At 44.4% G+C, this 26,745-nt stretch overlaps 1 protein-coding gene across 4 annotated transcripts in view; it reads right to left on the bottom strand.

Moving 5' to 3' along the window:
• POLR3A (RNA polymerase III subunit A) overlaps window positions 1–26,745 on the bottom strand; it is a 51,416-nt gene that overhangs the window by 3,412 nt on the left and 21,259 nt on the right. Inside the window, exons 18-30 of one of the 4 annotated variants that reach the window (XM_083440292.1) lie at window positions 25,837–25,955; window positions 23,753–23,890; window positions 22,529–22,699; window positions 21,275–21,388; window positions 20,808–20,843; window positions 14,533–14,619; window positions 12,506–12,588; window positions 8,356–8,526; window positions 7,360–7,453; window positions 7,155–7,247; window positions 3,365–3,529; window positions 1,386–1,550; window positions 106–237 (exon numbers count right to left, since the gene is read on the bottom strand). In XM_083440292.1, coding sequence (XP_083296418.1) covers window positions 106–237; window positions 1,386–1,550; window positions 3,365–3,529; window positions 7,155–7,247; window positions 7,360–7,453; window positions 8,356–8,526; window positions 12,506–12,588; window positions 14,533–14,619; window positions 20,808–20,843; window positions 21,275–21,388; window positions 22,529–22,699; window positions 23,753–23,890; window positions 25,837–25,955 — 1,568 coding nt within the window. Of the gene's footprint in view, window positions 1–83; window positions 238–1,385; window positions 1,551–3,364; window positions 3,530–7,154; window positions 7,248–7,359; window positions 7,454–8,355; window positions 8,527–12,505; window positions 12,589–14,532; window positions 14,620–20,807; window positions 20,844–21,274; window positions 21,389–22,528; window positions 22,700–23,752; window positions 23,891–25,836; window positions 25,956–26,745 lie in introns of all 4 variants that reach the window. The other 3 variants (XM_083440294.1, XM_083440293.1, XM_083440295.1) reach the window with 3 other exon arrangements.

Genomic DNA, 26,745 nt, shown 5'->3' with positions numbered 1-26,745 from the left:
ACACTCATATAGGTGTTTCCCAGGTATTTTCTTCATTTACATTTATTTGAGGGAAGGGGGGCCAAGTGCATTGGTGGCAAAACAACGAAAAGGGATAAAACAAACCTTGTATGTCATCAGGTCAGACAGCAGCATCACATGCCTCCGGTCAATGCTCATACCATGGTTTACCATAGTGTACTGAATCTCATTGATGATGGTGGTCCGGGCAGCCTCAATGCCCAAGGTTTTCTCGACCTAGTGGATTCAATTATGTGGTTTAGGGAAGTGGCAAACATTGATTCTGCTGGCACATAAGCACTGTGATTTTCCAAAGCAACTCCTTCCCCCAAACTACAATCATTCCCATATATTTTGGCTTTAAAACTGCCCTGGCTTGCACCTGCCTCCTTACAGGCAGTAGCTTCCAGTGGTAGCATTTTTCTTCATTATCACACTTAGGATGCCTATAGAATGCTGGTTAAATGGCTCAGGACCGCAATACCTCAAGGACTGCCTCTTTCCATATGAACCTACCTGAACCATGAGATATCTTCCGAGGCCCTTCTTCACGCACCTCCTCCTTGAGAGGTCTGGAGGGTGGCAACACGAGAACGGGCCTTCTCTGCAGTGGCTCCCTGTCTGTGGGATGCTCTTCCCAGGGACGTTCGTCTGGCGCCTTCATTATAGTGCCAGGCAAAAATGTTCCTTTTTAACCAGGCCTTTGGTTGATCTGATTGACAGCCTATGCCCTTTTAGAATGTGGGGTTTTTTGGGGGGGGAGCTATTGGGCTGTTGCTTTTATTTTTATCATGTATTTTGTGGTTTTATATCTGTGAACCACCCTGGGACCCCTGGGTATAGGGCAGTATATAAATTCAATAAATAATAATAATAACGCTTTCTGAGTGTTCAGAGTGTTTCACTATATTACCTTGCTGCAATCTGTATTAACCCCATATTGTAGATTGCGGGGGGGGGGGGGGATAAGTTAGTCTTGAGAGAACATGGTCTGCCTTAGACCACCTAGTACAGGGGTCAGCAAACTTTTTCAGCAGGGGGCTAGTCCACTGACCCTCAGACCTTGTGGGGCGGCCAGACTATATATATATTTTTGGGGGGTGGGGAATGAACGAATTCCTATGCCCCATAAATAACCCAGAGATGCATTTTAAATAAATTGGCACATTCTACTCATGTAAAATGCTGATTCCCGGACTGTCTGCAGGCTGGATTTAGAAGTTGATTGGGCCAGATCCGGACCCCAGGCCTTAGTTTGCCTACCCATGACCTAGGAAATTCATGGAAAAGGTGACATTTGAACCAAGAACTTCCACAGGCTCCATCACTCAACCACTATGCCTCACACCGCCAGCTCATATCGCCAATGCCCTCTTGATGTCTACCTCGTAAGTGTTGTTCGAAGTAGTCCTTGTTCCTTTGACTCCATGCGTGGCCATGACAGCTCGCAGGTTGTCACCTTCCACCAGCAGCTTGTACTTCTCCTTCCCACTCTGCTCATCGATATGAATGACAGCGCGAGACACTTCCGGGATACCCTGCACAACCACCTTTATGTAGGAAAGGAAAAAAAAAAAAGTGTCTAGAAGACAGATACCCTGATAAATGCTTCTTGCTATAGACCAGATATCGCAATCAAAACCCCACTCTTTGCCCTCCTTGCTCTTTCCTACAGTGACTGTTTAATATTGCCTAAACTGGAAGGGACACACCTGTAGCCCTCCAGATGCAGGTGACTCCCAGCTCTCATCAGTCCCAAGCCTGCATAGCCTAATGGTCAGAGATAATGGGAACTGAAATCAAGCAACATCGGGATGACTACAGGTTAGCCTCCACCCCTGGCTCTTCATATTTGCTTGGGAGTTCCATGAATGTGTGTTGTGACTGTGAAGGAAAGCAGTCAGAACACTTGAAGGCAAGGAGTCCACATAACTAGGGCTCACACTCTGCAACATAAAAACAGAATTCCTACAATGGATGGACTTCAGGGACTATACTTCTAGCCTTTTCACTTGGCGTGTGCATTTTTGCAACCCAAAGAATATGCATCCGGCACAGATCAGTCTACTTCAATTAGGCACTCAACTGATTTTGTTACATAGTTGTTTGATTTCTTTATTGGAAAGGGAAGGAAATAGTTTGGCTTTGGTAGGGATCTGGCTGTTTTTGAAAGGCCAAGTTGTTTTCAATGCAATTGCAACCAAACAGAATCAGTTTCTTCAAACACCTCCTCCCACTGGTTTCTTCCTCTTCCCCCAGTTCCTGCATGCCACTCTCTGCCCTTCATTATTTCCTTGGCTCCTCTGCATCCTCTTCAAGGCTCCCCTTCTCCTGTACACCCTCTTTCTCTCCTTACCCCATTCCTCCAGCTCCTCTCTCTTCAGCCTGTCAGGCTCTCTTTCCTTCAGCAAACCTCAGCCTTGAGCTCTCTTTCCCTAAGCTTCCATCTATTGTTCAGCTTCTTTGTGACATCATTCTTCTTTGTGACATCATTGCTACTCAGCCAATGGGCACCAAAGGCTTCACCGCTTTGACAAAATAGTGAGTGTGCTCACTGTAATTAAGAGAAGCCACCACCTATCACCCCTTCAAGCAAATTCAAGCAAATTTGTGAAGTTATTCACAAATCCCAAAGAGCTTCAGTAAAACTAACTCGGTACCTTGACGGTTTAGCACCTAATTTATTATACTGAAAGGGAGAAACAAGCTAAGAGGAAGGCAAATCCTCACCGTGATCAAGTCCCACCCAGAAACCTATGTCCCCACTATGAAAGGCTGTGTAGATCCAGAACTGACCTCCACAGTAACTTACGGACTCACTGTTAATACTGTGTTCATGGAAGACAATCTTACTCCGCTATGAGTGATCGCCAAAGAATTACACTGTGATCCCCAGTATTATTTTTTGAATGACTGAAGGCATTTTATTGTACTTTACTGTATATATATATTATATTATAATGCATATATTATATTATATTATAATGCAGGTTATGGCTTAGGGAGCCTTTGGGCTGAAAAATGGTATGTAATAAAATCTGATCTCTCTCTACATACACACACAAACACACACAGAATATAGATCATGATGTAAAATAGGCTCATCCAACAGCAAGAGGGCAATACCCAGATCCGCTTCTGTTAAATATGCACAAATTTATAAAGGTACGAGATGCCCAATATGTTTTCAAAATACAAAAGCTTCTTTAGGGGGGAAATGGAAAAAGTAAGGAATGAAGCGGGGGTATTCTTAGCAGAGGTTTTCAAGAATTCTCACACTAATGCAGTGAATCCTTTGAATGCTGTTATCTGAGCACATTCATTTGTTGTCGAGCATCACACACGGAAGGTGGAAAGTCCTTACCTTTGGTAGCTCTTCCTTCAAAGACTGCAAGACATAGTACATTGAACTCTTGCTGTTCTCTCGGGGAGTAACGCAGACAACGGCCTCACCGTGAACAGCTACATCCCCAGGCTTCACTCTCAGCTTCGAGACACAAATAGAATACCGCACAGTCTCCGCATTAACCTGTGTCACAAATGTCACTTTGTTATTTGCATAATTATTTCGACACTGGGCGCAGTTCCGCAGGCATGCAATTTGTTACACGGTGTCCAAAACACTAGTCAGGCAAAAGCTCTGCAAGCGATTATTTGACGGCCTTCGCAAGATGCTATTCTATTTGGCCAGGCGATGTTCGCTACTGCCCAGGAGCCCCAAAAACATTCAGTTCTGAAATATGTGAATGTCCATTTCAGCCTCGTGCTACTGAAGACTGAGGGAGGCTTTGGGCGGCACAACTGACCCATACACCCTATTCTTACATTTTCAATGTAATGTTGGAAGTAATGACTCCCAGGTATGCCCCCCATGCTCCTCAAGTTGGGTGCATGAATTACAGTCATTCTACATATTGCACAGATGTGCAACTTCAGACTGCAACTGGTTGTGCTGAGTGCCATTTCAATTGACCTCGTACAGATAAAAAGGATGTACTGAACTAAGAGAGGATTGCTCTAAACCTTTCTTCCTTATATGCTAATGTATTGTAAGAGAGGTCTTTTGACTACTTGCTCACATGAAAGTGGTACCTACAGCCGAAGAGGTAGAGGCTGTTTTACCACTGCAGGACTTTCCCAACTCATTCTGTGCCACGTGTAGCTTCAGCCTCAAACAGGGAAATTAACAGGAGATCAGGACTCTCTAATTTCATCTGGCGAACACTGGTGATCGATTTGATTGATTGTATTTCTAGGCCACTTTTCATTCAAATGAATCTCAAAGCGACTTACAACCAATAAATAACCATAACATAATAAAACATAATAGCACATCGTGAATACAGCATACATCATATAAAATAATTAACCAATTATCAATAAAACAGTTGCGATCTATAAAAAACTAAACAAAGCAGCAACTAAAAAAATAAGCTAAACCTCACAATTATGGCAAGTCATATGATTAACAAATCAACGCAGCATTCAGAATCTATAAAACAATATTAAAAACATTAACAAAATAGCAATTAAAATATAAGCTAAGCACTAAGTTCACTCACACAATCTCTGCACCCCCATGACTCATAACCTTTTACTCTGTTCAGTTCATTAAAATACACACATGCGAATCATGCCTATTGTTAAGCCTGCTCAGCCAGATGCTGTGCTGGTTGGGGTCCTCAGGTTGCAGGCCATGGTGGAGATGATGGGGCTCTCAGGCCTACCACCAGTGGTAAGGTGGAGGATGTCTTTGGGTAGCCTGCCTACGCACTGCTGAGGAGGAACTTGCCCACATTGCTTTCAATGACCAAGAGGTCCATTCCCACTTGAGTCCAAGACAAGCCTGTCCCTCTGAAGCAGTGAGTGGCAATTGCATTTGGGACGGTAGATGCAAATAGAGGAGGTAAAGGTAAAGGGGCCCCTGACCATTAGGTCCAGTCGTGGCTGACTCTGGGGTTGCAGCGCTCATCTCACTTTATTGGCCGAGGGAGCCGGCGTACAGCTTCTGGGTCATGTGGCCGGCATGACTAAGCCGCTTCTGGCGAACCAGAGCAGCACACGGAAACACCGTTTACCTTCCCGCTGCAGTGGTACCTATTTATCTACTTGCACTTTGATGTGCTTTCGAACTGCTAGGTTGGCAGGAGCAGGGACTGAGTAACGGGAGCTCACTCCGTCGCGGGGATTTGAACCGTCAACCTTCCGATCAGCAAGTCCACAGCGCACCCGGGTCCCTCCCTGCTCTGCCATGGAACTCACTGGACCATCTCTGGCTAGCCACTGCCTCGTAACCTAACCACCATGATTTGCAGCTGCTCACTGCCTGTTGCCATGTTTGGACCAACAAGAGAAGCGTAGTGGCAAGAGCAACCCAACGCTGTTGAAGAGAGATTACTTGGGGCCATATGGGCTCAGGGATTACAGCGGTGGATGAACTGCGGGGTCCCTCAAGAGAGCAGAAATTGATGCATTAGTTGGGTCTGAGACAATATTAGTTTTACATGCCCTAAAGAGATCAGTGCAAATCACTCCAGGAATTGCCTGCTCGGAATTTCATCAGAAATTTATTTAAAATATTGTCTGCACAGCAGCTGCAAGCCAAGTTCTATGAGCCAGTTTACATGGTCAGAGTAATTACACGGTGCAGATTATTGTTAAGATGCACCACTTTGGACCACAGGTGTAAATGACATTTGGATGCTTCTGCATATAAGAAACAACAAACAGGCATTCTGGGGTTACAAATCCTGGTGCAGCTAGGGATGGAGGAAAATTTCATTTAGTCTGGATTTTCAAACAAGCTGACCTAATTCACACCTCCAGACTAACACGCAAATCAGAGGGCAATTATCCTTTGGATTTTGCATTTTTCCAAATTTTGCAACGCAGTTCTCATCTCAAAAGAAAAGGCATACCAACATACAGATTTCTCTTTTTTTATCCTGAAATATGCATGTTGATATAAACTACATCAAACGTATCCATTCTTAAGGAAATCAGGCCTGAGTGCTCACTGGAAGGGCAGATCGTGAAGTTGAGGCTCCAATACTTTGGCCACCTCATGAGAAGAGAAGACTCCCTGGAAAAGACCCTGATGTTGGGAAAGATGGAGGGCACAAGGAGAAGGGGACGACAGAGGACGAGATGGTTGGACAGTGTTCTCGAAGCTACAAACATGAGCCTGACCAAACTGCGGGAGGCGGTGGAAGACAGGAGTGCCTGGCGTGCTCTGGTCCATGGGGTCACAAAGAGTCAGACACGACTAAACAACAACAAATAAACTACATATATACATATTCTGCGTAGATATTCAAATATGAATTTAGATACTACAGTCGTACCTTGGAAGTCGAACAGAATCCGTTCTGGAAGTCCGTTTGACTTCCAAAACGTTCGGAAACCCAAGTGCAGCTTCTGATTGGCTGCAGGAAGCTCCTACAGCCAATCAGAAGCCGCGAAAGCCACATCGGACATTCAGCTTCCAAAAATAGTTCACAAACCGGAACAGTCACTTGCGGGTTTGCAGTGTTCGGGAGCCAAAACTTTCGACTTGCAAGGCATTCGGGATCCAAAGTATGATTGGGGTCATGGGCTTTTTTTTTTAAAAAAATGCAGATTAACATGGAAAGGGATCAGAAGAGAGTTAGGATTTTGTAGATCTGTGGTAGAGCATGTGTTTTGCTAAAGGCTCTAGGTTCAATCCAAAGCATCTCCAAGTAGGGCTTTGATGTCTCCAGTCTGAAACTCTGAAGAGCTGCTGCCAATGGATGTAGACCTTACTGAGTTACATGGACCAATGGTCAAAGTCTCTATAAGGTAGCTTCCTATGTTCCTATGAATAAATGTGTGTGAAACTGATGCAGGCTGGAAATAGAAAGACAGCTAGCCTGATCCATCTGCTCCCTGCTCCCTTCAAATCTGGTTAGGGGGAAACTAGCAGAGAACATTAATTCTCTTTGAAAATGTGCATAGATGCATGCTGCAGAAGCAATTAACATATTGAAAGTACCACAGAGCAATAACTAGAATAAATTAAAGCACTACAGAAAAAGCCACGCTAATTTTCACTGCGGTATCTGCCCTGCCTGAAGGCACCCCTGTGGCAAATCAGTTTCTCGAACACAGTATCACTGGGAGGGGGACACACTCACTTCCAGCCTCAGCAGCCTAATCCGCTCTAACGAAAGCTTGACAAGAATGAAACAGTCATCAGGAAGGAAAACCTCTTCAATGTACTCTGAAATCTGAAAGTCAAAAAGAGAAATTCAACCATGCTCATTGTTTAATAAGCATCACAGCAGTGCAGAACCATGATGGGAAATATTGTATATTAAGCAACAATAAGGCACCGTCTACCTCTCCCAGTAGCGTCTTCTCTATTCTTCCTTTAACCAAACGGGCAAAGTCTGGATCATCGTCCGTGTCAAGGTGGGCTGTGATAATTGGCGTACTATAGATAAGAAGCAAAAGCATATCGTTGTGAAAAGCCTACTGGTTTATTACCTTTACGTACCATGAACATTAACTGATAATTCTATTTTATATATCGAGAACTAAACATTGTACGAAACAACTTATGATGCCTGTACTTTTAAAATCTAAAAAAAATCCATAAACCGCATCTCTGCAGTTATCTGCTGTGGTGTTAACTCACTCTGCTGAAATTTGTTGCTTTCCCAAACCAATTATTTCAAGGATACTGAATCTTGCTCATAGCTTGGAAGACATAGCACAACACTTTTTTGTGAATGGAGGTTCCTCTTATGAGCCTTGACCTTGTTCACACAGTATCTTGACTTTGTTAATCAAGAGTCTACTAATTATAGTGCAATCAGCTACTAAATTGACCCCCTTTTATCTTGCTGCCTTAGGTCGAGGTAGCAAATGGCAGGTACACTGTAACTTTTTAGGTTCAGTTATTTTTGTGCTTTGATCAACAGGAAGGCCTAAGAAATAACTCTCCACCTTAAAAAAAAAAAGGGTCTCATTTTGTTGGATCAAGAGAGCAACAAATACATTGAACCCCTATAAATAAGAGCATTTAGCAGCCATCCAAGATAAGGGATATCAGCCTGCAGCTTATTCCGCCCCCCCCCCAGTAGGCAACTTGCAACCAGAAGTTGAGTTACTCAACTTGTTTGCTTTTCAGAAGACAAATGTTTGTGTCATAGGCAAGAATTACTGGATAGATCAAATGTTGTAGTTATCCTGTTCCTGTCAGTTTCTGTTTATTATAGTGCCCAGACTCTGACTCCAGCTAGCAAGTTGACAGAGAGAGAGAGAGACCTCCCTCCGTTATAATTAAATCTGCCATTCAAATATCAAGATGAGAATAAAATCTGGCTTCAGTACCTGATGGCTTTGGAGGCATTGATGATCTCTTTGATTCTCGGCACCCCTAGCGTGATGTTCATTGAGGCAACCCCAGCAAAATGGAAAGTTTTCAGAGTCATCTGTGTGCCAGGCTCTCCGATACTCTGAGCGCACAGAGCTCCCACTGCAGAGCCAGGTTCCATCTGTGCCCTAGGTTATAAAACCAAGAAAACTTTTGTATTTATTAATTTTCACACCTACGAGTCGACTCTAGAGAGTTCCTGGCTGAGATGGCCTCTAAGGACCAAGATCCCCATTCTCTGAACCCCCAAAAGGTTCAGTGTGGCACTATGAAATCATAAAACCCACTTCTTTAAACCCTGGTGGAAGACAAGAAGCTGTGTCGCAGCCTAGGAGCACAGACAGCTCAAAATCTTTCCGTCACCTTTTTTTTGCGTTCTGAGAATTCATCAGGCACCGGCTGCACACTTTCAACTATATATTATATAATGGTCAAACACTCGATTTTAAGAAAGTGAAAGCACAGGTGTTCAGGAGAGCTGTGTATTTAATACACATTTTGTTTTTCTCCCTGATCCTTCAGAATCACAAAGCCCCAAGATCAGCTGCTTGAAACTGTTCCCTCATAAGCCTCATGGCATATGCCCCCTGTGCTCAGTAGACGGTACCATACTTCTAAAAGATAAAGAAGCTATTGCACTGCGCTGGAAAGAACATTACCAACATCTCCTTAACCGCCCGCCCCCCCGTTGCTGCTGAGGTCCTCTCACAAATTCCGCAAAAACAAGTTAGAGATGAGCTTGCAGTATCTCCAAATCTGGGAGAGTTGTGTACAGCTATTAACCAAATGGAAAACAACAAAGCCAGCGGACCTGATGGGATACCTGCCGAAGTCTTCAAAGTGGGCAGAACTGAACTTACACAACAACTTCAGAAGCTCATCGAAAAAATCTGGGAGAGAGAAGAGATCCCAGCAGACTTTAGGGATGCCAAAATTCTCAATCTCTTTAAAAAAGGTGATAGAATGGATTGTGGAAACTATCGAGACATCTCTTTATTAGCTGCGGCCAGCAAAATTCTTGCAAGGATCCTAGCAAACTGTCTCTTAAGAATATCCAAGTCTACCCTTCCTGAATCCCAAAATGGTTTTCGGCCTTCTAGGGGGAGAGTGGACATGATTTTCACTGCTCAACAGCTTCAAGAAAAATGCAGAGAGCAAGACCAACCCCCGTATATGGCATTTTTTGACCTGACAAAGGCCTTCGACGATGTAAATCGTAATACCCTGTGGACTGTCCTTCTGAAAATTGGCTGCCCAGATAAATCTGTGAACATCCTTCAGCGCCTCCAGCAACAATCAGGGTCTCTTATATATAATTACCCTATTCTGAAATGCCTTCAAAGGCAGACAAAATGTTTTTTTTACCCTATAATAAAACATATCAACCATTTGACAGCAAATAACAATACAGAGACAGTGAACACTAGAAGCATCAAGGCTATGATCCCCATGACATGAAAAAGGTGTCTTATTATATCAACATGAGTTCATTTGGTAGATGAGATTCAATTGATGCCCTTACCAAGGTCACTGGACCAGCCCCGATCTGAATACTCCAATGAATATTATCAGCACTGTCGTTTTCTTGTGCACAGGCTAAGTGATCTCAGCCAAGGAGGTCAACATCAAACAATTATTTTAAATCCCATTTGTTAACCATCCTCATCTGGCAGGGCAAAGCTAAGGCTCCAAGATGCACAGAGTCACAGCAGCAATATGCTCCGCGAGAGACCTTATGCAACGAAGCAAGTAGAAGATCAGAGGACAGCTGTCACCCTTAGTTAAATCCCAGCGAAACAATCCTACGGCATATTATGGACCTTCTCTACATAAAGCAAATCAACTCACAGAGCAGTAACAGCCTCAAGACTAGTACTGTCTTCTTCCAGTATAAAAAAAGCCTCAGCCTTCTCAAAACCAATGTCACGATTCAGGATAAAGGCAGTTCGGAAACAGAGGTAACTTCCTTTCCACTGTTACCGAGACAGAATATTTAGATTGGGGGGGGGTGTGTGGAATCAACCCACCCCAAAATATCCACTCCGTGAGGGCTGGGAAGGGAAATTGCTTCTCCCAATAGTCCTGTTTTTTGGTGATTTTACACACAAGTAAATTCATTCGCAATTCAGTGTTTTATGTGCCCCTTTGCTGCTTCTGCAATACATTTTCAATATGGTTTTAGTGCTTCTGTTCCTCATAGAAGTTGCTTTTATGTTGCTATGGGCTAAAAGCTAGCACAGACATTTAAAACAAGCATTATTCTTATACAGTATACCTCCTATTACAAAACCTAAATGACCGAGAAACCATAGGCACAACATGCTTAAACTTAATAGTTTGCTTAGTGGGATTTAGTATTAGTTAATGCAGCAGCCGTCCATAGTTGGAGAACTTGAGGCCCAGGATAATTTCAGATCTCCTTCCGTTTCGTAATCTGGAGCCTTCCGAGTTTGCTACTGCCTGGTGAAAGGCAATCAGCACACCCAAAGGCAAGACTATTTATAGCGTTTCACTGCAATGCAGAGATGGGGAAACTGAGGCCCTCCAGATGTTAATGGACTTCAACTTCCATTAACACTGCCAATGATCAGGGATTATGGGAGCTGCGTTGCAGCAGCATCTAGAGCAGGCATCCCCAAACTCGGCCCTCCAGATGTTTGGGACTACAACTCCCATCATCCCTAGCTAACAGGACCAGTGGTCAGGGATGATGGGAATTGTAGTCCCAAACATCTGGAGGACCGAGTTTGGGGATGCCTGATCTAGAGGGCAGCAGGACCCTCATCTCTGCAACTGTCGCGTTTCATAATTACTGTTCAATCCAATTCAAGCATCCAATGTAATAATATTTTTAAAAATATATACTGTAATAATAATAAATTAGAATGTCATCCAGGAAATGTCCTGCTATATAATACCCTTGGTTTCAGTAGTAGCATTACTGGGAAATCTCAGGTGCTTGCATTTATATTATGTTCGACTGCAAGGACTAAAACGGGTGCTTCTTACTACTGGAGAAATCATAAGCACAAAAAATTACGGTGGGTGGGTGGGGTGAAGGTGGATTCCTCTAACGCAGTGGTTCTCATTTTTTTTTTCTCTGGGACGCACTTTCAGAGGAAAAAAATGCCCAATTTTTTTATTGGTAAGAAATACATTGGGAAACAAAACAACTCCCAGCAATGCTTGATTTGTAATACAAAACACAACTACTTTACAACATGATCACAGGACATCCGGAAAACAGAAATCATTGTGGCTACACAAGAACATGAATTATTCCCAAAATATAATACTGATTGTCCTTGAATCTTTCTGCCACACTTGCCATCCTGTCCTGCCCATCACCCTTTAAGAACCACTGACCTAATGAGTCCCGTCAGTGCAAGCCATGCGTGAGGGCTTCTGCAATGGGGCTTCCCCCTTCCGCTCCCCCCCCCCAATGGCTCTGGGGGTTGGGAGAAACCCCAGAACAATGTAATTGTGTGGGGGGGGTGGGGAGGAAAGGGATGATCCTTTAGTCTGGTACCTCGGGTTACATACGCTTCAGGATACATACGCTTCAGGTTACAGACTCTGCTAACGCTGAAATAGTGCTTCAGGTTAAGAACTTTGCTTCAGGATGAGAACAGAAATCGTGCTCCGGCAGTGCGGCAGCAGCAGGAGGCCCCATTAGTTAAAGTGGTGCTTCAGGTTAAGAACAGTTTCAGGTTAAGTACGGATCTCCGGAACGAATTAAGTACTTAACCTGAGGTACCACTGTAGTAAGTATGCAAGGAATTTAACTATGTATCAGGGGAGATGGGCAACTTTGCAATAAATCTGAGGGAAGCTGGTCATTGCTATATTAGCATGAATCATGTGACAATTGCAGAGCCATTACTGCTTATCTTTTTAGCTATATTGACACTGAGACAAACATCTGAGGGAGAAAAACTGAACTTTGGCTAAAACTTGCCTCCCGCTTCAGACCTCCTAAGTTCTGCCCGAGAAGCAGGAGAATACTTTCTACCACTTTCTCACCTACTTATAATCAGATTTGGCTAAATCAGTTCAAATGACATTCACTCCTACCCGGGGGGTGGGGTGGGGTGGAATTATCCATACCTCATATACTTCTCTCTACAGGTCTCGAGAAACTTCTCCAGCTGGGTTGGAGTAATCCGGTCCAATTGGTACAAAACATACGGCTGAAGCAATAAAGAGCCAGAACAGTTAGGAATTTAATTCAATAGACAGGGCATGTATTATGCATTCCCCTAGTGCACAATATGAAAACACAGAGGAAAAAACCAACAGTGATATTCACTTCTGTTCCCCCCCTCTCTGCAGTAAGCGAGATAATAAGTTATGGAATATGTTTAAGCCGCAGCTGTTATTCAGTACATATATCCAGAATCATTGCAGGTTAAACTTTAAGGATTGGGTCTTTGTTTTTTTTAATGAAAGAATTGTATTGAGTTTCCGAATCTCCCTGCTTCAGAAACAAGTGTAGGACAAGGTTGCTGCAGATTATTAGACAAGGTGCGACACTGTGTCCAGCATTACAAAACGACAGTGGGCATGGGCAGTTCTGGCAGAGATACCAGGTATGGGAATTAAGGGTGTGTTACACAAGCTTGCATACAAATAATAATAATAATAATAATAATAATAATAATAATAATAATAATAATAATAATTTGTTATTTATACCCCGCCCTCCCCAGCCAAGGCCGGGCTCAGAGCGGCTTACAAGCAATAATAAAAACAAGATGAATGATTACAACTTAAAAACAAAAGTAAAATACAACATTAAAATAATGGAACATTAAAATATTAAAATGTAGCCTCATCGCAGGAGAAGGAAAAGAAAAGAGAGAGAGAGGGAGGGAGGGAATCAAATTGGCTCCAAGCCAAAGGCTAGGCGGAACAACTCTGTCTTACAGGCCCTGGGGAAAGAAATCAGATCCTGCAGGGCCCTGGTCTCATGAGGCAGAGCGTTCCACCAGGCCGGAGCCAGAGTTGAAAAGGCCCTGGCTCTGGTTGAAGCCAATCTAACTTCCCTAGGGCCCGGGACCACTAGGGTGTTGCTATATATGGACCTTGAGGCTCTCCGTGGGGCATACCAGGAGAGGCGGTCCCGTAGGTACGAGGGTCCTAGGCCATGAAGGGCTTTAAAGGTCAAAAGCAGCACCTTAAATCTGACCCTGTACTCCACCGGGAGCCAGTGCAGCTTGAAAAGCACTGGGTGAATATGCTCCCATGGCAGAGACCCCGTGAGGAGCCTCGCTGCAGCATTCTGTGCCCGCTGGAGTTTCTGGGACAGCTTCAAGGGCAGCCCTGCGTAGAGCGAATTACAGTAGTCAAGCCTGGAGATGACCGTCGCATGGATCACTGTGGCCAGGTCAGGGCGGGAAAGGTAAGGGACCAACTGCTTGATGCGGCGAAGGTGGAAAAATGTCGCCTTGGCTGTTGCTGTAACTTGCGCCTCCATGGAAGGATTACACCCAAACTCTTAACGGAAGGCAATGGCACTAATTGGGCCCCCGCAAGAGAAGGGAGTTGGTCCCTCATCCCCATGTCATCTCGACCTAGCCATAGGACCTCTGTCTTCGAAGGATTTAGTTTCAATCAGCTCCCACGAAACCATCTAGACACAGCTTCCAAACATCTGGTCAGTGTGTTCGGGGCCAAGTCGGTGTGGCCATCCATCAACAGATAGAGCTGAGTGTCATCAGCATATTGGTGACAGCCCAGCCCAAAGCTCCGGATAATCTGGGCAAGGGGGCGCATAAAGATGTTAAAAAGCATCGGGGAGAGAATTGCGCCCTGCGGCACTCCACACACCAAGGAGTGGCGCGACGACATTTCCCTCCCTAGTGCCACCCTCTGTCCCCGACCAGAGATAAAAGAGCACAACCAGTTACGGGCTATGCCCTGTATCCCCACGTCTGCGAGGCGGTGGTCCAGAAGATCATAATCGACCATGTCAAAGGCTGCTGACAAATCTAAAAGGATCAGCAGTCCTGACCCGCCTCGATCTAGTTGTCTACGGAGATCATCTGTTAGGGCAACCAGAGCCGTCAAATAGTGCCCCTATCTTAATCTGTTAAAGGGTATGGAATCAGCACACAACCCACAAGCGACATTACCTCTGTTGTGCCGTTGTCATTAATGCCATACTTGTCCCTGGTTTTCTTGATCTTCTCGGACATAGCTTTGATGAATTTTTTTATTTCCTGCAACAACAGCAAAAAATAAAATAACATGCATGTTTTAAGGCGTCTCCGCCTTATATTCTGCAGCCCGGCTACTATGGAGACTCTTAGCTTATAAACATCTGGCAGTATTTTGCATTAGTAAAAAAGTCGTAAAGCATAAAAGTGACTCAAAAATGCATTTCATGCCACAACTGCACACTTCAAGTTGCTTTTGGAAAGCAATTGAAATAGCTACCTGCCAAGGAGCAATAAAGTGATTACAGATGTTCTCTCTGCTAGAATTTTGGGGACTTTTCTGACTTTATATACATCTCACAAAGCTGAGAGAGGCGGGGAAAGAAGGAGGAGATGATTCTGGAATATTTCTCTTATGCCAAGATTTCTCTAACATACAGAGACCTGGGAACCTGTATTAACAGAATGCAAAAAGCAGATGCACAAAATTCAGTCGGACTGGCGGAGGGGGAGGACACCAGAAAGGAGCAAGAGATAAGAAGGTGTGTTTGGAGGAGCTTCTCTAACCTGACTGAACCCCAAGATTGTCCTGTGAGGCTCTTCTCTGTTTGCCACCTACATAAAGGGTCCAAAGAACAGGCTTTTTCTGTAGTAGCTCCCAGTCTATTGCATGCTCTCCCCAGGGAGACCTGCTCGGTGCCAACTTTGTCGCTATTTCGCTGCCAGGTAACAACATTTCTGTTTTCCTGGGCATTTGGGTTGCACCAATGACCAGATATTTTGCTCTAATTATGTTGTTACCATGTTTAGAGCCAGTAATCAACGTATGTGTCCTGTCGGCACAAGGATTTCAGATTGCACAAAGGGACTTTCCCCACACATCTCCCTCTACCCCACAACCTTGCACCCTCCCCAAATCTGCTCCAGAGAGCCAGGGGAATCCCATAACAAGCTGGGGGAAGAGAGTGTGGACGTTTTCTTGTGCAAGCAGAAATCCTTGAGCGGATGGAATGCTCACATAGTCTTGCTTTGGATACAACTGTGTGTATTTTCCACCGCATCCCCGTATTTTACTCCTTTAAAATGCTTTAGGATTGTCCACTGTGGGAAGTAATGCATGAATTTAATAAACTAACTACGAGAACTCAGGAACACCCTGATTTGGGCCAGGCAATATTCATTTGGCTGCTAGCTTAAGATAGAATTGAAAGGGGAAGGGGGGAAATCATGGATTTTAAGAGAATCAGTGGCTTCTAGCAAGACTGTCTATATGCAGCCTCCCAATTCAGAGGTGGTATGTCAATGAATAAGTGATGATGAGGGGTGACGGGATTGGCCTGTTGCCTTCATTCTCTGCTTGGGGGCTTCCTGGAGGCAGTGGATTAAATCACAGTGGGAAGCAGGACACAGGACCTCCAGTCTGAAGCTCTGATGCTTTTTTAGCCAACTTGGGTTATGAAATGGTGCCTTTTTTTTTTTTTAAAGGGCCAGTTCTCTCTCAGCTTATCATTACATTAATGATCCCTGCTCATATACAGGACTGGTTAGTGTTACAAAATGAACATTAAAACATGTACGCCATCATTTATATACTCCCCCACTCCGCCATTAAGTGTACAAAGCACTTTGCATGCATTTTCAATCTAACCACCACCCTGTTATAAGGTTGACTACCCCAGAAAGTCTTCCGTCAAAAAAATGATTGTCTTTGAAAAGGCACTACCAAAGCCGGTGAAAGTCGCAGTGAAATGTGTTCTTTTGCACCGAGTTATTTTCTGAGCTAACAGACAAGTAACAGTGCAGCAGATCAAGATCCGAAGAGGGTCAAAATACATTTCAGCAGTTAGGCTTCAATCCAGAGGGCTGAGAAAAGGAGTTTACAGTGTCTGCTATGCCAAAGTAAAACTCAAGTTCAAGGGAGCATGTGCATATTGTGCTTTGCGTGTAATGGCAGTGGCAACCCCAGGCACTTGTAGAAACCAAGTTTCGGAGTTCTTGCAAAAGACACGAAGAAGAAAAAAGCAAGCTTTCCCTGGCTCATTATTGTTTCAATATACCTTGTCAACAACCAGAAATGTTTCCCATAGGACAAAACGCTGACCTCTGCTACGATGGAGAATGTCCTCAGATTTCAATGTCAGACCCATAATTACCGTATTTTTCGCTCTATAGGACGCACCCGACCATAGGATGCACCTTGTTTTAGAGAGGGAGAACAAGAAAAAAAAAATCTCCCCCTCTCTGCACAGCGTCCCTTCAGCGAAGCGGCAGGAGAAATGGAGCCCCTTCCATTTCTCCTCCTGCTTAGCTGAAGGGGTGCTGCGCCTTAGCTGAAGGGGCACCTACCCTTCAGCGAAAGGAACCCAAAGCCCCCAGAGCGCAGCAGGAGCTCCGGCTGCACTCCAGAGGCTTCAGGCGGCTATCTTTGAAGCCTGGAGAGTGAGAGGGGTTGGTGCGCACCGACCCCTCTCGCTCTCCAGGATTGAGTGAAGGCAACCTGAAGCCTCCGGAGCACGGTGGGAGTTCCCGCTGCGCTCCGGAGGCTTGGGGTTCTTTTTGCTGAAGCCAGGAGAGTCTTGCTCTCCAGGCTTCAGCGAAAGGAACCTGAAGCCCCTGGAGCGCAGCGGGAGCGCTCCCATTGCGCTTCGGAGGCTTCGCGTTGCTATCACTGAAGCCAAGGAGCCTGCATTCGCTCCATAACACACACACACATTTCCCCTTAATTTTTGGAGGGGAAAATGTGTGTCCTATAGAGCGAAAAATACGGTACATATTCAAAAAGTAGAGGAGCAAGTATAACTGCTGCATCTACTGTAGTTTCAGAAAATGTACTTTAAAGTTAGCCTAGCAACAGTGGAGACTTAGAAATGCCCCCCACTGACTGACACGATAAGGCCATCACCATTTGGTTCCCTCAGCAACTGCTGAGAATAGTTTGCAGCTATTCTATTGGGGTTTCATTCTCTCGTCTGGTGGTTTGTATGTTTTTTGGTACCTCTGCTATCACCTGTTGTGAAGAAACTACATTTTTGATGAGGTGCAAGAATACTGTGATAATAGGGACACACACAAAGTATGAAAAATTGTAAATGCGCAAAGAGGGGGAAAACACCAGCCATTTACTCTTGGCTAGAGCCAGAAAGGTAAACATTATATGCGAGTTCAGCTGACAGTCTGCCAAGTGGCAGTTAGAACTGTCAGTGTTGCTAAGGGGAGGTAACTATGTAAAATGTGAGGTTTCAATTAATCAGTGCACCTCAACCTTTATGCATCAGGCAGGAGCATCCAAAATAAGTCTGTTTATGATTGGTCCCTTTGTGAAAACTCGTTCCCAACAACGGACCGCAGTTATAGGCCAATGAGCATTCAGAATTTCAGTGCAAATACACAGGTTGGAGATTTCTAGCTGGTGTGGAATGTGGAAGCAGATTCAGCACTGGTGGGGGGGATGGGGACCTGTGGCGTTTTGCCGCCTGAGGCAAAACGGGATGGTGGTATCCCACTGCTAAAGCGCCCCTCACCTGGCTTGTGTGGTGGCACCTGTGAAGCAGCGATGGGCTGCAGTGAGATCTCACAGAGCACACGAGATCTCCTGAGATTTCGGCGACGTTTCGCCGGAAGCCGCTTCTCCACTGGTGGCCGAGGGGGGACCACCTCTTGGGATTCTGATACCCAAGGCAGCTGGTTCAGCCTGCCTCATGGGTGGGCCGGCCCTATCACACTCTTTGGGGGGTTCAGTTGTGGAAGCTGATTCAAGAAGTGACTCTGAAGGAGGAAGAGGAAGCCTGGAGAGAGAGCCTGAAAGCAATAGCAGCAACAGTTGGGGAGGAGGAAGAGTGAGAAGCTCATGCGAGAGCTGAAATCACTGAAGGCAGAAGCTAAGGAGGTCCAAAAGTGAGAAGAAACCTCCAGCAGCAGCCTTCGGGAGGGCTCAAGCCAGCAACTGGCAAATTCCTGACCAGAGAGAAGACTTCCATTGAAGTCCTCTGAATAAACTTGTGAGTTAACTGAGGTGGAGATAAGCAGGTAATTGGTTAATGGTTTCATGTAAGGATTAGAACCAGTTCATGGGAATCTTCTTAAAGCAACACTAACACTGTTACAGTTAATGTACTATTTTCTCCAATCGGTAGGGATATCTGATAGTATAATACTTTGCTGTCTACCAATAAGCAAATCCATTATATTATGTTGTAAATAAGCATTAACGAATTCTCTTTAATTCTTAAGCATGAAATTCTTGAGCTGTCTGTCCCATACATATACCTAACAACAGTGTGCGAGGGATTTTTTAAAAAATTGAGTAAGGTATTGGGTGGAAACAATGGTGCAAACAGAACTCTAAATAAAAAGACCAGGCTCCCTTAAAATAAGGTATATGTGGTGAGGATTCATCAGGGAACCTTACATGTACGGACTATTTGAATAATTTTAAAAATAAAACTACATGAATACAGTGGTACCTCAGGTTACATACGCTTCAGGTTACATACGCTTCAGGTTACAGACTCCGCTAACGCAGAAATAGCGCTTCAGGTTAAGAACTTTGCTTCAGGATGAGAACAGAAATCATGCTCCGGTGGCGCAGCAGTGGCAGGAGGCCCCATTAGCTAAAGTGGTGCTTCACGTTAAGAACAGTTTCAGGTTAAGTACGGACCTCCAGAACAAATTAAGTACTTAACCTGAGGTACCACTGTACAACATTATATACAGCAGAGGCATTGAAGGGACAGACTGAATTGCTGCAACACATTCTATGTGTGGCTTCACTTGCGCTTGATCCAGGAGCTAGTGCAGAATGCTGCAGTACGGTTGCTGAAACGAATGAGGACTTGTCAATGTAGAACATCTGCACTGGTTGCTGGTTTTCAAGGTGTTACTATTAGCATATAAAGCCCTTAACCACTTGGGAACAATTTATCTCCGAGATCACCTGAGCACCCACATATGTCCACTTGACCACTTTGATCAGCAGAATTGGCACTACCTACAAGTAAGAACCCCATAATGCCTGTTCCGCAAGTGTAAGAACTCAATGGTTTAGTGCGGCAACACCTATGCTTTGAAACTCCCTGCCTAGTGAGATCAAGCAGGCACTGAGCTCTTTTTGGTGCCTGCTAAAAACATTCTTTGTAAGACAAGCCTACCCAGTTACTTAAGAGTTTTGTTTTAGTCTATTGTTGCTCAACTTTTTGTCTGTTTTGTAAACCTTTACTGTGATAATATCATTGTTTTATCTTCTTTGTAAACTGTTTTGAGGTTTTTCCTACAATCAAAGCAGTGTATGAGCTTTATGAAATGAATAAATAGTAAACCTCCAAAACATGTGTTTGTGATGTTCTGTTCTGCTATTGTTATTTATCGTTTGTAGGCTGCTTTGCGGTTCCCTTGAATTAAAAGCGGCATAGAAATATGAATCAAATTGACTCAAACGGCTGATGGATCAATAGTGATAGGGAATTAGCCTCATCAGTCAGGCTCCCAAATCCTGTCAGGACCTTGAGGTAAGCAAATTGAAGTCTTTTAGACTGGGGCTCTGTTTCTCCAGCTGCACTTCAGTCAACCTCTCCTGCTTTTCCTGATTACAGTGGAACCTCGGGTTACGTACTGTCCTCCTTACGAATGCTTCGGGTAATGAATTCTGCTAACCTGGAAGTAAATACCCCTAGTTGCGAACTTTGCCCCGGGATGCGAGTGGAAGTTGCACGCCGGTGGCGTGGCAGCAGCGGGAGGCCCCATTAGTGAAAGCGTGCCTCATGATAAGAACGCTTTCGGCTTAAGAACGGACCTCTGGAACGAATCAAATTCGTAACCGGAGGTACCACTGTATTCTGAAGTTACTTCTTGTAGTCCACAAAAAACTTTTCTTGACACAGCAGGACTTTTGAGGGTGAGATGGGAGTCCCAGGGACTCTGGAAGGTGGCTTGGGTGGTGCAGAGCAGAACAGCATTCGGGGAGAGGGATTACTAGATCTGAATGAAAGGAGGAAAGTTCATGGAAGGTGTGTTGTCCTGTTGTCCAGTGCCTTACTGATCCTCGTGTTGCGGGGCGATTCCCAAAGGTTGGGGAACTGGAGAGTTGGCAGTGGAACCAAAGGGCTGTCCAAGAACGGTGGCAAGAGGGAGGTGGTGGATGGAAGTTCCAGCACCAATGAACATATGAACTGGGGGTTAGTAATACAAAACAGTTTCAATTCCAGAAGCGTCACCACTATAAAGTTCTACATAGCGCGCACACATGCTACAATTACCTCATTGTACACTGCATAACCTGTTTCAGTAAACGCCTTCAAGAAAGAACAGGGGAAAAAACAAAGTAACAGGCATTTTGCTGTTATTGAAATAAACTATTCATAGGATAGCACACGTTAATGCTCTTTCTGAACCGAATCCCTGCTATCGCAAACCAATAATTATGCCAGTCACGGAAAATCAAAGCAACAGAGTCCTGGCTCATATTTACAAGAAAGTGCTGCCTTTAAAACTGAATATTTAGGCACCTCATCAGTTCCTAACTGGCAAATAAAAACAATTCCTCAGAAGGCAGAGCACAAACACCCGCATTTCAACCCAAAATCTGTCTATTTAACAACTGAGATGGTGCTACCGAAGCAGGAAACAGGTAAGATTACTGAATCGTGCTGCTTTGTGTTCTGGGGAGAGCAGTTTGTAAAGGACTAATGATCGTGTGAAAAAGAAAACGATGCAAAGACATCACCTGTAGGAAGCTGTCCTGGCAGCAAAGGAATTCGTTCTTCTTCATGATGGATTCAGCAGTTAACACCAATTCATTTTTACTAAGTGCAGGCTCACTTCGGCTTGGATACACTGCCTTAAACAGCAAAGTAGTACACAGACACATTACTAGGGCCTTTTCAATTTAATTCCTTCAGACAATTTAATATGCTTTCAAACTGGATGTGCCCAACTCCCCTCCCGCTTTTTAATCAAATCCTATCATTTAGGGCAAAAAGCCCAATTCTTACAAAGATCCCCAGTCTCCACTAGAATCATATAATTGTACAGCTGGAAGGGACCCTGAGGATCAACCCCCCTGAAATGCAGAAATATGCAGCAGTCCTACACAGGGAATCAAAGCTGCAACATTGGTGTCAGTAGCCCCACACTCTAACCAACTGAGTCATCCAAGCTCAAAGACAGATGGAAGAAAACAGATACAAGATTAAGAATTCTGTAGCATATTTAATTGGTAGATGCTGAAACGAGGACTGGGAGGTCCATTCACTAAAATCCAATAGGAAGATTTCCTTCAAGCTTTGTAGTGAAGGAATGACCTTGGCTGTTCCAGTGGAGTAGGGATGACATGTCTAGGTCTTATCTTACGTCCTGACGACCACACTCTGATGCACAGACCCAGTGGCGTAGCGTGGGTTGTCAGCACCCGGGGCAAGGCAAATAATTTGCGCCCCCTAACCTGTGGATTTGCGTCCCCTAACCCCCAGATGTTGCGCCCGGTGCGGCCGGCCTCCCCTGCACCCCCCACGCTACGCCACTGCACAGACCTAGTCCGGAAACAGTGCCAGTGTGTGTTCTTGGAGTTGGTGACCTGTTGCTCCAAGGTAAGAGTGTAGTAAGGAAAACCCTTTTATGGTCAGGAGTACAGGAGGAAATCCCTTTTATGGTTAAGAGTGCCGGAGCAGGAACATCTGTGATGTCAACCTGCGTGTACAAGCTGACGTGGCTGGATTCCTGGGGAAGGGGGAGAGGGTGCCTGGAGGATATATATACTGCATGAAATTTCTTATTTCTTTGGACTTGCTGTGGACTGACCACGCGAGTGCCTTTCTGCTGCTCCGGAGAGCAGAAATAAAGAACTCTTTCTCTGAACCAACCCTCGGTGTCATTTGACTTCCTTCCTCCCGCCCGGGAGCAACGCAGAGCCCACCAATCAGTAAAGTCTAATAAGGCTACAGTAGTACGTTGACATTTATTGATACCGTTTTAAACTTACTCTGATGTTGTCCAGGACACGCTTGAACTCCAGAGGTTCATCTTTTCCCTCCATAGCTGCAGGATCTAAGCCATCTCCGCCATAAATGAACTGTATGATGTCACCGGTAGAACTCCTGACAGTCAGGTCATACTGTGAGCACAGATCTTCAAGGGATTTTACCAGCCGTCTCTGGGAAGCAAGGGGAGACAACTCCTTCAGGACCTATCTAGTAATGCAGTTTACAAAACTTCTAAAATGTGGGTGGGGTGACCAATTCGCACTGCCAAACGCAGGATGAGCAACTGTGCTGCATTCTGAGAGTCATTACAGGTCTGGAAATATCACCCATGGTGTAATAAGTAGGAACCATTGCAGTCCGGTACACTGAAAGTCCCCCTCCATTTGAATCTTTTAAGGGAACATTTCAAACACTTAATACTGCATTAAAGGAAATCAAGGTACAATTCTTGAGGTATTGCTGCCTGGTTTGGCTTGGATAAATCTCATTAAATGTTCTTTATCAAAGTCTCAATTTTTAAAAAGCAGAATATTTGAAAAAAATGCATCCCATCCCATATTTCTAAGCATTGAAGCCTGTAGAAGGGATGAAGGCAGGACCAAGTCATCTTTTAAAGTATGATGGGTTTTTTTTTGGGGGGGGGGGATAATCTGGAGTTTTCAGCTCCTTTGCTACGTAGAATTTGGCTGATGAGACAAAAATCCTCTCATATGAAACAGCCTCACACAGGTTTCCAAATGACTGCTTAGCTGCAAATAGAAAGAATTGACTCCAAGCAACCTGATAGAAAAAATGGGTAAAATGAAAGGAGTCTGGTCTCTTTCTTTCTGGTCATGAACACGTTACATGTGTATTAACACTGGTGAATATAGACAGCTTGCAGTAAATGTTTGCTGTTTTTGCAAGGCTGCCCCTCATGGTAAAAAGACAACTCGGACATAAAGGGAAGACCCACAAAATTTCCTACAATCACAATTTACGTCTACAGATATAGGAATCTTTCTATAGATGTAGTATAGACATTTCAAGAGATAGAGGATTCCTTCTTCATCATCAGAATTGAACCTTTGAGGAAGAATGAGGCCACAAACTGGGAGAGGAATGCTAGTTATTTTCTTGACTTAGGTAAGGAAAACGAACCTTTACATGTAACGGATAGGAATTGCTCATGAGTGTTCTGCTACGCTAACACGGTCTCCCACAACAAAGTATCCCCAAGTTACCTGCATGTATCCCGTTTCAGCTGTTTTTACAGCAGTATCAACCAGGCCTTCTCGACCAGCCATGGTGTGGAAGAAAAACTCAGTGGGCGTCAAGCCAGAATAGAAGCTGTTGGCAACAAAACCTTTCGCTGCTGGAAGCTGCAAGAGGGGAGAAAAAGACCTGAAATGTGCTGCAGTAGAAAATGCACTCAGAGTCAATGAGGTGCAGTAGCCTATAACGTCAAAGTAGGACCGGGGAGACCCAAGATGCACGCTATGAAGCATCCTGGGTGATGTTGGGCCAGTCACTGTCTCTCACTCCAACCTACCTCTCAGGGTTGCTGTGAGAATAAAGCAAGAGCTGGACAACCATACATGCCACCTTTAGCTCCTTGTTAATTATATAGAAATTATAATAAACAAACATGCAAACCATGAGAAAACTGCTTCAGACTTCATATACCGTATTTTTCCATGTATAAGGCAACCCCTATTTTTTGGGAGATGTGGGTGGCGTTGTGGTCTAAACCACTGAGCCTCTTGGGCTTGCTGATCGGAAGGTTGGCGGTTCGAATCCCTGTGACGGAGTGAGCTTACGTTCCTGTAGCCCAGCTTCTGCCAACCTAGCACTTTGAAAGCATACCAGTGAAAGTAGATAAAAAGCTGCTGCTGCAGCAGCGGCAGGAAAAGTAAATGATGTTTCCGTGCCCTCTGGTTTCCATCATGGTGTTCTGTTGCGCCAGAAGCGGTTTAGTCATGCTGGCCACATGACGCGGAAAGCTGTCTGTGGACAAATGCCAGCACCCTCGGCATGAAAGCAAGATGGGCGCCGCAACCCCATAGTCGCCTTTGACTGGACTTAACCGTCCAGGGGTCCTTTAGCCTTTTACCTTATTTTTCTTAATCCAAAATTAAGAAATCAGGCCAGAGCCAGAACCACCCATGCCAGAGCCCAAACCCAAACCCCTGTGAATTCACCATCTGTGTATAAGACAACCTCCAATTTTTAACTAATGTTTTAAAGCAAAAAACAAAACAAAAAAACATCTTATACATGGAAAAATACAGTATTACAGGTACGATAATATAGCTATTATCTTTACAGCGATTATCTGTACCTCTTCAAGAAGTGCTGCACGAACAGATGAAATTATCAGCTCTAGAAAATGTGAGAACTCATCTCCTAGGAGTGCCAGTGAGGTCAAGAAAGGATGGAGGGGTGTCCCTTTTGCACACAGTAAAATATCCTATAGTAAAAGCTCCACTTTTACCAAAATATTTCCTACAGGTTAACAGTTGTTCACAGAATTGCTTTCCATAGAAACGATCCAGCGTGATTGCTGAACTTCTTGGAATTCCTTCGCCACAGGCCGATTCCCAACATTTACATCCTGTATTTACTCCTTACACCAAGGGTGGAGAACTGATGGCCCTCCATCGAGATGTTGCTCGATTCCAGCTCTCATCGGTCCAAGCCAGCATGGCCAAGAGTGAAGGATGAATGGAGTCCAGAATAACTGGCAGTACCTCCACCCCAACTTCCTTGCTTTTAGTTTGCCAATTCCTGGTTGGCTCTAGAGGATTCCAATTCCAGTACAAGAAGCCACAGGCCTCTCTGCTTCCCGGGGAGTGGGAAAGAGAACTAGCTATAATGGGCAACACAGAGGAGGAGAATGCTCTAAATTTGATGCCTGCCAACTTGCGGCTGGAGAGAAGGAAGAGGAGCGAGAGGGAGAAGAGACAAAGATCTGGGCAAGTTGCCCACTGGAACTGTTACATCCTTATGGAGTTAAACTCCAGTGGTCTAAAGCAAACGACCCAGCTTGTTCAATTGAATTAAGAGCAAATTATTTCACATTATCGTGTCTTGGTCCTTGTAGCAACCCTATGGGGTAGGTCATTTGTATTATCCTGAAAGCACAAGGAGGGGGGAAGGAGGAGCAGAGAGGGAGGTTTTCTCAAGGCCAACTAGCCTGTGAGTTCGCAGCAGTCAAGATTTGAACCGCTCAGACATTACATCGCACCAGAAATTCCATCTTCATTTAGTATTCAAACCCACACCTCCCCATTTCATAAGGTCATTTAGGTCCCGCAATGCTATTCACCTTAGAATGCTTCTTAAAATGAGGCAAGGATCGGTTCTCAAAGCCGTCAGGCACGCGTGAGCCACTGATAGCCTGCTGTCCTACGCAAGCAATCATCTGGGAGATGTTAATGAAGGAGCCTAAAAAGACAACGCCAGAAAGAAAGAGGTAGGTCACATCTTGCCTCATGTTCCAAAGCAGCATACTGTGTGATGGAGGTCTGCCCCACCCTACTTTATTTGTATGTGCAAATTCGCTTTTTTAAAAAACAAAGTTTAATTAAAACTTTTCACATTACAACAAAAAAGACAAACTAATCTAAACCAAAACTAATAAAAGAAATAAAAGAGAAAAGAGAATGTGCGTGCACATTTTCAAAATCTGGAGCAGATTATGAGGGTGTGCAGGAGAGAGCGCAAAATTTCTGTGGCACAATTGAGGTGGCAGCACTGGATACAACCCACTGTAGAAGTGCCCCATTATTTATGAATCACGTTGGGCTTGCATTTAATGTAGATCTGTGCAAAAAGCTTTAGTATTCATTACCTTTAAAAAAACAAAACACGAAGTGTCCAAAATGGAATTCTTATCTTATCAGAATGCCAACAGGGAGCACTGGGTTTGATTGAACCCTCACATAGGAAGTGCTGGCACTCGACATGCCAGTTCAACCAGAGCTGGAGAACCAGTTTGCAATGTTGCATGGGCAAAAAAAAAGCAGACAAAATTCCCAATGAATTAAGAACAATCAATCTAGAGTTGGACAGAGAGCAAACAACTGAACGCAAAATTAAGATGCAGCTGCTTGGTCTTTTAGCATCTGTGTTATGTAGGAGGTATAGAAATGACGTGGGAAAGTTTCCAATTTAAAATGTGGTGCTGCCATGTAAAAACCAGAAGCAAAACTTACCTGTGCAGTGTTTTCATGCT

The sequence above is a fragment of the Podarcis tiliguerta genome (assembly GCF_965153285.1).
Source record: "Podarcis tiliguerta genome assembly, chromosome: 5".
In the NCBI taxonomy this organism is placed as follows: domain Eukaryota; kingdom Metazoa; phylum Chordata; class Lepidosauria; order Squamata; family Lacertidae; genus Podarcis; species Podarcis tiliguerta.
Note: the sequence above shows the minus strand (reverse complement) of the source record. Positions and strands in the feature narration are given on the sequence as shown.